The sequence below is a fragment of the Saimiri boliviensis genome, chromosome 21, assembly GCF_048565385.1.
Source record: "Saimiri boliviensis isolate mSaiBol1 chromosome 21, mSaiBol1.pri, whole genome shotgun sequence".
NCBI classification, from domain to species: Eukaryota; Metazoa; Chordata; class Mammalia; order Primates; family Cebidae; genus Saimiri; species Saimiri boliviensis.
In genome coordinates this window covers 1,861,871-1,873,848 of record NC_133469.1, presented here as the reverse complement: position 1 = coordinate 1,873,848, position 11,978 = coordinate 1,861,871, and the positions used below count along the sequence as shown (strand labels likewise).

At 52.7% G+C, this 11,978-nt stretch overlaps 1 protein-coding gene across 1 annotated transcript in view; it reads left to right on the top strand.

Annotated features, from left to right (window-relative positions):
• Nucleotides 1–7,005: 7,005 nt before the first annotated feature.
• The window catches only part of ARFGAP3 (ARF GTPase activating protein 3), a 67,910-nt gene continuing 62,937 nt past the window's right edge, over nt 7,006–11,978 (top strand). The window contains exon 1 of the mRNA XM_039462984.2: nt 7,006–7,182. Coding sequence (XP_039318918.2) covers nt 7,114–7,182 — 69 coding nt within the window. The 5' untranslated portion in view covers nt 7,006–7,113. The remainder of the gene's footprint in view (nt 7,183–11,978) is intronic.

Genomic DNA, 11,978 nt, shown 5'->3' with positions numbered 1-11,978 from the left:
ATCCATCAAGTTGTTTACGGAAAAAAACAGAAACGGTCAAGTGTGGTGGTGCACGCCTCTAGTTGCAGCTACTTGGGAGGCTGAGGCAGGAGAATCGCTTGAGCCCAGGAGTTGAGGCTGCAGTGAGCCATGATTGCACCACTGCACTCCAGCCTGGATGGCAGAGCTCTCCAGACACTGTCTCAAAAAAAAAAAAAAAAAAGAAAGAAAAGAAAAGAAAAAGGCGACAGACTGGCCTGGCCCGGTGGCTCACGCCTGTAATCCCAGCACTTGGTGAGGCCAAGGCAGGCGGAGAACGAGGTCAGGAGTTCCAAGACCAGCCTGGTCAATACGGTGAAACCCCGTCTCTACTAAAAATACAAACATTAGCTGGGTGTGGTGGTGTGCACCTGTCATCCCAGCTACTCGGGAGGCTGAGGCAGGAGAATCGCTGGAACCCAGGAGTTGGTTGCAGTGAGCCGAGATCACACCACTGCACTCCAGCTGGGGTGACAGGACGAGACTCTGTCTCAACAACAACAAAAACGGCTGTAGGCACTCAGGGGCTGGTCATTGTCAGGATTATCAGTGACACTATAGGCTGGGTCCCCCCGTCCCCTGCCGTCCATGGCTGCCCTTCGCTTCCCCCACCCACAGCCACAGGCCTGGACCAGTGCTGCCACCAACCGTCCACATCTCTCCGGATGCCCAAGGCCCCCGAGTAGGGGAGTGTCAGTCCCACAGCCCTGTCCTGGGCCAAAGCTCCCTCGGCTCAGGATGGGGGTATTTCATCATCCCTCTCCACCCTCCTCACCCGCCAGAAATGTTGGAAGGCTGAGCAAGTGCCAGCAGGTGACCAGAGCAGGGACCTGGCTTTGCCGCAGCCTGAGCTAAAACGGGGCCTTCGGAGGTCCCTGCAGATGGACGACAGGGCTGGCCTCTGCCTCCTGGGCTCTGATGTCAGGTCCTGGTCCACTCAGACACGTGCAGAGCCTCTCCCCGCCTGGCCGGGCCTTCACTGGGCAGCCTGGGCTGTGCCAAGGCCTCGGGCACTGAATAGGCCTGGGGCAACCTACTCAAGCCCTCGGGATAGGGATGGAGAAGGTTGGGAAGGACTCCTGTGGACCACCTGACCAACCTCCTTGTAGTTCGTGGGGAAGCAGGACAAGTGAGAGGAAGCAGGGACTTCCCTGTGGGCACAGACCACGTGGCTCAGGGAACTGAGCAAGGCCTGACCCCCGAGGAGCCCCACCCTGGTGGGAGATCCTTATGTATCTGAAGCAGGAGCGGCCGCGAGAAACAGACCTCTCGGACCTCTCAGACACCGAACTAGAAAAGGAAGGGGTTTTATTATTACGGCCCAGGAGCAAGGCTTTCTGTTGTGTCCAAACGGCCAAGCCCCCCTGACAAAGAGAAGCTCTGCCTTCATATAGGCTCACACTCTAGATATTACACATGAAAAGATCGTAGGTTTACAGCCTTAGAAACGACAAGTGAAAGGGCCTTGGGTTTACAGCTTTAGGAATGACATGGGAAAGGGTTTATGTTTCCGACGGAGGAGATGGAGGAGTGGGGCGGGTGTTTTGATCTTGTTTAAGTAAGAACAGTATCTTATGGGCTATCTTATAGGAAGGTGATTTAGGAGGTGCCAGTGGCCAGCCTTTTCTTCTGTTGAAATGCAGTGTGGAGGTCAAGCAGGAGGTGATCCTAGATGCCTGGGTCTCCTTCCTCATACCCGTTGGGCAGTCATTCATTCACCATGCATTTATGAAACACGTACTGTGAGACTCAGTGGTGCCAGGACAAACATGAAGAGAAGCCAGTTTTGCACTTGGGAAACTCCCGGAGGCTCAGATGAGGAGCCCGTTACTCTGACACCATGGTAGGACAGCCAGAGACAAAGGGCCAGAGTTGTCTTCTGAGAATGTGTGTGGCAGGTTCTAGAAGTCTTAGGCCTCCCAACCCAGGCCCCAAGGCCTGAGATCAGAGCACTGCTCAATCCTTGGGCCTCCCAGGTTCATGTAATTCTTGTGCCTCAGCCACCTGAGTAGCTGGGATCACAGCCATGCACCACCATGCCCAGCTATCTTTTCTATTTTTAGTAGAGATGTGGTTTTCTCATGTTGGCCAGGCTGGTCTCAAACTCCTGGCTTCAAGTGATCCACCTACTTTGGTCTCCCAGAGTGCTGGGATTACAGGTATAAGCCACTGTGCCTGAGCCACTGTGTCTGGCCGCCTTTTATTTTTTATTTTCTTACTGACAGTGTCTCATTCTGTCACCTGGGCTGGAGTGCAGTGATGCAATCATAGCTCACTGCAGCCTTGACCTCCTGGGCTCAAATGATCCTCCTGTCTCAGCCTCCCGAGTAGCTGGGACTACAGGCATGTGCCCCCATGCCCGGCTATGTTTAAATTTTTTGTAGAGATGAGATCTTGCCATGTTGCCCAGCCTGATCTCAAACTCCTGGCCACAAGCCATCCTTCTGCCTTGGCCTCCCAAAGTGCCGAGATTTCAGGGATGAGCCACCACGCCAAGCCCCAGTGAGTTCATTTCAAATGCATCTGACTATACAGAAAGAACATGTCACAGAGATAGCCCTCACTTGTTTTCGTCTGGCACCAAGCAAAGTCCACTGGTGTTGTCTTCCAGGGCAAGGGGCAGACTGTGTGTACCCTCACTTGTGATTCATCGTATGACTATGTAACCACATCCAGTTTCCCTTTAGGGTGGCATTTGACTTTCAGCAAGCTCCTATTAAACTGTAAATGAACTAAATAAACCCGGTGCCGCTTCACTTGGCCATAGCTACACCAGGATCTCTTCATGAAGGACAAACGGCAAAGCGCGCGCCATGGAAGGCGGTGTGGACCCGCCTGCTCTCTGCCAGCCCTCAGGCTGCTCCACCGGCCCTCAGGTCGCACATCTCAGCCTTGGCCTCACTTTTGGACTTTCGAGCTCTCCTCCTCTTCCTGCTCATTCTCTGTCCTTCTTAACATTTTTGGGTACTTTTGGAAGACTCTCATTCTCCTACTTCTCCAGACTAGAAGTGAAGAGTTAGGAAACTTGGTTCAAGATAAAGCCTCATATCCTCCCAATCTCGGGGGATAAAACCTCATAGATAAATCCCATTCGTGAGGTTTGATACCTGTTAGAATGCAAATACTCTACAAGAAGGACAATACTGGGTCGGTGGTGGCTCACGCCTGTAATGCCAGCACATTGGGAGGCTGAGGCAGGCGGATCACTTGAGGTCAGGAGTTCGAAACCAGCCTGGACAACATGGTGAAACCCCCATCTCTACTAAAAATACAAAAATCAGCTGGGTGTGGCAGTGGGTGCCTTTAATCTCAGCTACTTGGGAGGCTGAGGAAGGAGAATCACTTGAACCTGGGAGGCAGAGGTTACCATGAACCGAGATCACCCTACTGTACTTTAGCCTCAGTGACAGAGCGAGACTCCATCTCAATAAAAAATAAAAAATTGTGAGGTCCCAGGCGCAATGGTTCACACCTGTAATCCCAGCACTTTGGGAGGCCAAGGTGGGCAGATCACCTGAGATTGGAAGTTAGAGACCAGCCTGCCCAACAAGGAAAAACCCTGTAGCTACTAAAAATACAAAATTAGCCGGGCATGGTGACACATGCCTGTAATCACAGCTACTTGGGAGGCGGGGGCAGGAGAATCACTTGAACCTGGGAGGCAGCGGTTGTGGTGAGCCAAGATCATGCCACTGCACTACAGCCTGGGCAACAAGAGCAAAACTCTGTCTCAAAAAATAAAAATAAAAACTTGTGAAGCTATTGGAACATTTTAAACTACTATTTCTTGTCTTTCTCTTTTTCTTTTTTTTTTTAAAGACGGGGTTTCACCATATTGGTCAGGCTGGTCTTGAACTCCCGACCTCAGGTAATCCACCCGCCTTGGCCTCCAAAGTGCTTGGATTACAGGTGTGAGCCACCACGCCCAGCCTCTTTTTTTTTGTTTTTGAGACAGAGTCTCACTCTGTTGCCCAGGCTGGAGTGCAGTGCCACGATCCCACAACCTCCATCTCCCGGGTTCAAGTGACTCCCCTGCCTCATCCTCCCGAGTAGCTGGGATTACAGGCATGTGCCACCATGCTTGGCTAATATTTGTATTTTTAGTAGAGATGGGGTTTTACCATGTTGGCCAGGCTGGTCTCCCAAGTTCTGACCTCAGCCCACCTCGGCTTCCCAAAGTGCTGGGATTACAGGTGTGAGCCACTGCACCTGGCCACTGTTGACCCATTTTTATGGTTATTAGCTGTGTCAAGTCTATTTATGAGGCCATTGAAGGAATTCTTCATCTCTGATACTGTGGGGTTTTTGTTGTTTGTTTCTAGTGTTTCCATTTGACCCCCCCCCCTTTTTTTTTTTTTGAGTAGGAGTCTCGCTCTGTTGCTAGGCTGGATTGCAGTGGCACAATCTTGGCTCACTGCAACCTCCGCCTTCTGGATTCAAGCAATTCCCCTGCCTCAGCCTCCCCAGTAGCTGGGATTACAGGCGCCCACCACCACAGCCCACCACTACTTTTTTGTTTTTTAGTAGAGACAGGGTTTCACCATGCTGGTCAGGATGGTCTCGATCACCTGACCTCGTGATTCACTCACCTCTGCCTCCCAAAGTGCTGGGATTACACGCGTGAGTCACCGTGCCCTAGAAGAGGAAGGTCCAGAGGAAGCAGGTGGGGTCAGGTGGATGCCTGTCCCACAGAGAGGCCTCTCCAGGCCCTTTGGCAGTCCCCATCTTTCTTGTGAAGTATGGTTTCGGGTGGAGGTTTATTAAAAAGGGCTTAGGAATGAAGGTGAACTCCCTTTGGACCTGAGGCCTCCAGCTAGTCCAAACTCACATGCCAACCTACACTTAGCCTTTAAGACTTAATTAGGCCGGGCGCGGTGGCTCAAGCCTGTAATCCCAGCACTTTGGGAGGCCGAGGCAGGTGGATCACGAGATCGAGAGATCGAGACCATCCTGGTCAACATGGTGAAACCCTGTCTCTACTAAAAACACGAAAAACATTAGTTGAGCATGGTGGCGCATGCCTGTAATCCCAGATACTCAGGAGGCTGAGGCAGGAGGATTGCCCGAACCCAGGAGGCGGAGGTTGCGGTGAGCCGAGATCGCGCCATTGCACTCCAGCCTGGGTAATAAGAGCGAAACTCTGTCTCAAAAAAAAAAAAAAAAAAAAAGACTTAATTAAAATTATAGCTGATTTCTTGTCAACTAGTTCGGCAGTAACCTCTTTCTCTCGTGCTCTGCCAAAAGTGAAGGGTTCTTGTGTTCTCCGTCTTTGGAGAGGCTTTTCTTGTCTCTTTGGAGTTCAGGTGATTCCGTTGCCTTACAACCTGAGCTCTGTGATGGGCTCAACAGAAGTTAGTTTGGTAGATTATCCAGCGTTTCTCATTACGACATCGGGAGTGACAGCCTTTGTAGCGTTCTACATTCTAAGCCCATTCCACAAACCTTTACTGAATGCACACTGTGTGCCAGGCATGATTCTAGGTGCTCCGGTTCGACACTAGCTTGGCCAACAACCCCATCTCTACTAAAAATACAAAAATCAGGCAGGTGTGGCAGTGGGTGCCTGTAGTTTCAGCTACCTGGGAGGCTGAAGCAGAGCTGCCTGAATCCAGGAGGCAGAGGTTACAGTGAGCTGAGATTGTGCCACTGCACTCCAGTCTGGGCACTGCCATCTCTCCATGAACGTGACACAAAAACCCTTGTTTTCAGAAAGCCAGTTTCTGGGCAAAGAAAGCTTTCCACCCAGGGCCTGGCCTGAGCTGAGGGCCAGAATTAAAAAAAAAAAAAAAAAGAGGGGCTGGGCGCGGTGGCTCCTACCTGTAAGCCCAGCACTTTGGGAGGCCCAGGAGGGCAGATCACGAGGACAGGAGATCATGACCATCTGGCCAACATGCTGACACCCCAGCTCTACTAAAAATTTTAAAGATTAGTGGGATGTGGTAGGCGCCTGTAGTCCCAGCCACTCGGGAGGCTGAGGCAGGAGAATTGCTTGAATCCGGCAGGCAGAGGCTGCAAGTGAGTCGTGATTCCGACACTGCACTCCAGCCTGGGTGACCCACGCCTGTAATCCCAGCACTTTGGGAAGCTGAGGTGGGCGGGTCACAAGGTCAGGAGTTTGAGATCAGCCTGGTCACCACGGAGAAACCGCGTCTCTACCAAAAATACAGAAATTAGCCGGCGTCTACCAAAAATGCAGACGCCTGTAATCCCAGCTACCTGGGAGGCTGAGGCAGGAGAATGAATTGCACCTGGGAGGTGGAAGCTGCAGTGAGCCGTGATCACGCCACTGTACTCCAGCCTGGGCGGATCACCTGAGGTCAAGAGTTCGAGACCAGCCTGACCAGTATGGTAAAACCCCATCTTAATAAAAAAAAAAAAAAAAAGATTCAAGTCTCGGAAAAAACAACAACAACAACAAAAAACGAAGCTTTCCAGCAGGGCCTGCGCTGAGCTTGGGGCAAGGATAAACGAAGAGGCCGGGGGCGGTGGCTCACACCGCACTTCGGGAGGCCGAGGCCGGGCGCTGCAGTCCCGCCCGGCCACGTGGAGAAACGCGGAGATCAGCGGCGCGGGCAGCGCCTGTGGTCCGCGCCGCGCGGCAGGCGGAGGCGGAGGCTGCGGTGAGCCGCGATCCCAGCCCCGCAGCAGAGCGAGACTCCGACAAACGGAGCAGAAAAGGAAGGCGGCCCGCCGCGGTCCGGTGCCGGAGGACGGCGGCGCCCGGGCCCTCTCCGCGGAAGCGGCGGCCGCGCAGGCGGAAGGTTGGCGGGTCCCGGGGCCGTGCGCGTGGCAGCCAGCGCCACCCGGGCCCGCCCGCCCCGCAACCCCCCGCCTCTCCCCGCGCCGGGGCCGCCAGCGGCGCTCCAGCCTTCTGCGCACGCGCGTGCAGCGTCCGGGACCCCGCCCAGCAGCGGGGTGGGAGGGAGGGGAAGCGAGCGGCGCCTGCGCGCCCGGCGGTGGGCGGGGTTAGGGGCGGGGCCTGGCCGTCACGCGCAGCCCCGCCCCCGCGGCCTCGTCGCTCCCGCCGAGGCGGCCACGCTGCTCGTCCGCCGTTCCCGGGTGGAGGCCCCGGCCGCGCCCAGCTCTCCGGCGGCGATGGCGGACCCCGGCAAGCAGGACATCGCGACCATCTTCAGGCGCCTCCGCTCGGTGCCCACCAACAAGGTAGCGGCCGCGGGCGAGTGCGGACCTGCCCGGCGTCGCTGCGGGACCCGGCGTGGGAGGCGGGGCCGGCGCGGCCTGTGACACGTCGCACTGTGGGGCCGCGGCGGCCGGGCCGGGCCGGGCCGGGACAGGGACGGTGGGGGTCGGGGGCGGGACGGGGAGGGCGGGGGCGGGGGGGGGCCGGACGGTGGGAGACGGGACCGGGACGGTGGGGGACGGGGGCGGGACGGGGAGGGCGGGGGCGGGGGGGGGCCGGACGGTGGGAGACGGGACAGGGACGGTGGGGGACGGGCGGCCGGGACGGGGCGGCCGGGACGGGACGGGGGCGGGCGGGGCGCTGGGGGGTTCCCGGGGGCGGGGAGCGAGCTCTGGGGTCGGCCTCGGGGGCGCTGCGAGGAAACTCCGGCTGCTGGAGAGCGCGGCTCGCCGGACGCCGCCCTGGAGCTCGCCTGCTGGAGCCAACTCGGGTCCCGGGCCCTGCGGTGCCTGCCTCAGTTTCCCTTCTGATGAATGCCGAGTCGTCTCGGCCCTGGCCTCCAGCTTTTGTCTCTGTGGCCGGGGAGGCCCACCACAGCCTCCTTCCTCCCCTCGGCTCTCTTTGGGGATGGGCGTTTTCTTTTTCTTTCTTTTTTTGTGTCCAGAGGCCGTTTTCTCCCAGAACGTTTCCGGTTTGGGGAGCTTGCTGGAGGCGTTTGGGGTGACGCGGGGGGCTCAGGTGACAGTCGGGTCGGAGGGGAACCTGCAGAGTGCAAAGGGCTGTCGTGTCGGCGTGGACTCTCCCCCCCGCCCCCCCCGCCTGGGACCCGAGTTCTGTCCCCACTGCCACTGCCGGAGGGAACAGCTGTCACTGAGCAGGTCCTGAGCCTCGACAGGCTGGCCTAGAAAGTTCCCGAGTGTTACAAAACAGGTGTTTCTGTTGGTTTCAAGTCTTGATGGTACAGGGGAGCCTTTTTTTTTTTTTTTTTTTTTGTTTGAGACGGAGTTTCACTCTTGTTACCCAGGCTGGAGTGCAATGGCGCGATCTCGGCTCACCGCAGCCTCCGCCTCCTGGGTTCAGGCAATTTACCTGCCTCAGCCTCCCGAGTAGCTGGGATTACAGGCACGCGCCACCGCGCCCGGCTAAGTTTTTTGTATTTTTAGATGAGATAGAGTTTCACTATGTTGGCCAGGCTGTTCTGGAACTCTTGACCTCGTGATTTGACCCCCCTTGCCTCCCAAAGTGCTGGGATGTAATTCAAAGAGAATTTTAAATAAGAAGTCAGTGTCTTTATGTCAGTAGGCACTTTTGAGAGGCAGACTTGTAAAGTATTGTTCATACTGCGGCTTTCTAGGTATGTCACCCTTGGAGACGTTACTTGACCACTTTGTCCCTTTTTTCCTCATCTGAAAATGGGGGCATGAACTGGACCTAACTCAGAGGGTTATTGTGAAAATTAAATAAGGTAATGCAAGAAGTACACTTAGAGTAGGAACTGAATATACTAATCTTCAATAAATGACAGCTGTTTTTTTATTATGAAGAACATACCTGTGGAAAATTTTATATTCTGTAATAAGATTAATAAAAACAATGAGCAAAACTTTTTTTCTGGTAACGTTTCACAGTAATGGGCTATATTTCTTGGTTGAGACCTTTTGTTTGATCATTAGTTTGAAACCCTTACCTAAAGATAACAATAGCATTATAAAGTTCGGGTCATAAAAGAGAGCTCTAAGATACATGAGCCAGGAAAGGTAATCAAAGAAAAACAAGTTGGTTTACTTTTAGAATATGGTATCTGGGTTGCAGAGGGTGGGCCTGGGAGGGAAAAAGAAAGAAAGAAAGAAATATAGAATATGGTATCCAATTTCTTCCTTTCAGGTATGATGATTGACTCTAGATCAAAGGTTTTAACTCATGAGGGTCAATTTTCTTTTTTCTATGTATATTTTTTGAGACAGTCTAGCTCTGTTGTCCAGTCTGGACTGCCAGGGTGCGATCTTGGCAAACTGCAACGCCTCCTCCCAGGTTCAAGTGATTCTCTTGTGTCAGTCTCCTGAGTAGTAGGGACTACAGGTGTGTGTCACCACGCCTGGTTAATTTTTGTATTTTTAGTAGAAATGGGATTTCACCATATTGGCCAGGCTGGTCTCAAACTCCTGACCTCAGGTGGTCCGCCTGTCCCAGCCTCCCGAAGTGCTGGGATTACAGGTGTGAGCCACCACACCTGGCCAAGGATCAGTTTTCTACTTTGTGAAATCCTTTGTTGGTATACCATTCCTTAGTTTTGTATAGATTGGGTTATTCACTCAACAAGTATTCATTAAGCACCTATGATGTACTGGGCACTGTGTAAAGCATTAAAGGTATGTACACTGGTGATACGTTCCTGTCCTCAGGGAGCTTATAGTCTAGTGAACAGATGAAGAGCAGATGCAGGACAGCAGGCGGTGTGTTTTCTGCTGTGAAGCACAGTGTGGTGAAGGGGGAAGAGTAGCTCAGGGAACAGACTGCATGGGATCCAGTCCCCACTGTGGACATTTCCGCTAGGGAACTACTAAGAATAGCCACTTCTTGGCTGTCATACTTAATCCAGTAATTCTTTAATTTTCTCTAAAATGGAGACCAAGATTTACCACTGCCACCCTACGCCTAGGACTCCTCACGCTCTCCATAGCGTGGTGCTTTTGTTGCTTATAGGATAACTTGCCTTTGATGATTTTCAAGAGAGTTGCTCTGTGAGGTAGCAAAAGTATCCAGGAAGCAGGATGCCAGTGCCTCAAGGAAATTGGTCCTTTTCAGCGGTGTATTTGGTACCTGGGGCTTGGCCCTTGTGTATTACCTCACACAAAAGACTTTTCCAGGGCTTCATTTCACTAGTTGGCATTGGAGCATGTGCGTAGCCATCCCAAGGCACAGGGAGCTCTGGGCCCTCCTTCAACATTCACATTCTCAAACTCACTGACAAGCATGACTTTGTAGACACTGCTGATGCCAAGTTGAAGATTTCCTATCTCTGTATCCAAGTCAGAGGGCCATCTCCAGGTCAGCTCATCCAGAAGTGGCCCCATTCAGAGGTGGCGCCTTGACGAGGTCTTCTTAGAGCTCAAAGATGGTCAGCAGACTCCCATGTTCAAGATCAGTGGGAAGAATGGTGAAGAAGTGGGAACGGAATAGAGACGAGAAGACCTGGGTTTCTCCTAGTCCGGCCTTCCCTCATCTCCACCATGCGCCCATAAGGGGTGATGGCCCATCTGAGTGACAGACATTCCACAAGCCACTTTCCCACAAGCCACTTTTCATATGCCAGCACATGGTCATTTTGATATAATTCTAACATGGGCACAATGAATGCTATTGTCATTTTCAAAATGAATCGGAAAGAAAGTCTTATTATAAGTTTAAGATAATTTATATTGGCCGGGCGCAGTGGCTCAAGCCTGTAATCGCAGCACTTTGGGAGGCCGAGGCGGGTGGATCACGAGGTCGAGAGATCGAGACCATCCTGGTCAACATGGTGAAACCCCGTCTCTACTAAAAATACAAAAAACTAGCTGGGCATGGTGGCACGTGCCTGTAATCCCAGCTACTCAGGAGGCTGAGGCAGGAGAATTGCCTGAACCCAGGAGGCGGAGGTTGCGGTGAGCCGAGATTGCACCATTGCACTCCAGCCTGGGTAACAAGAGCGAAACTCCGTCTCAAAAAAAAAATGGCCGGGCGCGGTGGCTCAAGCCTGTAATCCCAGCACTTTGGGAGGCCGAGGCGGGTGGATCACAAGGTCAAGAGATCGAGACCATCCTGGTCAACATGGTGAAACCCCGTCTCTACTAAAAAATACAAAAAAAGTAGCTGGGCATGGTGGCATGTGCCTGTAATCCAAGCTACTCAGGAGGCTGAGGCAGGAGAATTGCCTGAACCCAGGAGGCGGAGGTTGCGGTGAGCCGAGATCGCGCCATTGCACTCCAGCCTGGGTAACAAGAGCGAAACTCTGTCTCAAAAAAAAAAAAAAAAAAAAAAAAAAAAAAAAAAAAAAAAGATAATTTATATGAAAGTTCTTTGTATAAAAAAGCACATGAAGCTGGGCGTGGTGGCTCACACCTGTAATCCCAGCACTTTAGGAGGCTGAGGTGGGCGGATCACCTGAGGTTGGGAGTTTGAGACCAGCCTGACAAACACGGAGAAACCCCATCTCTAGAAAAATAAATTTAAAATTTAAAAAAAAAAAAAAAAATTTAAGCACGTAATAAAAGGAATCAAAATTAAGAAAATGTTGATGTAAAAAATAAAAGGCCGAGCGCGGTGGCTCAAGCCTGTCATCCCAGCACTTTGGGAGGCCGAGGCGGGTGGATCACAAGGTCAAGAGATCGAGACCATCCTGGTCAACATGGTGAAACCCCGTCTCTACTAAAAATACAAAAAATTAGCTGGGCATGGTGGTGCATGCCTGTAATCCCAGCTACTCAGGAGGCCGAGACAGGAGAATTGCCTGAGCCTAGGAGGCGGAGGTTGCGGTGAGCCGAGATCGTGCCATTGCACTCCAGCCTGGGTAACAAGAGTGAAATTCAGTCTCAAAAAAAAAAAATAAAAAATAAATAAATAAATAAATAAAATTGAGATCAAGACTAGCTACATAATTTGTGAAATGTACAAAATGTACAAAATATACAAAATGCAGGGCCCTTGTTTGAACGGTGTTAAGAATTTTGGCCAGGCACATTGGCTCACACCTGCAATCCCAACACTTTGGGAGGCCTAGGTGGGTGGATGATCTGAGCTCAGGAGTTCGAGACCAGCCTGACTAACATGATGAAACCCC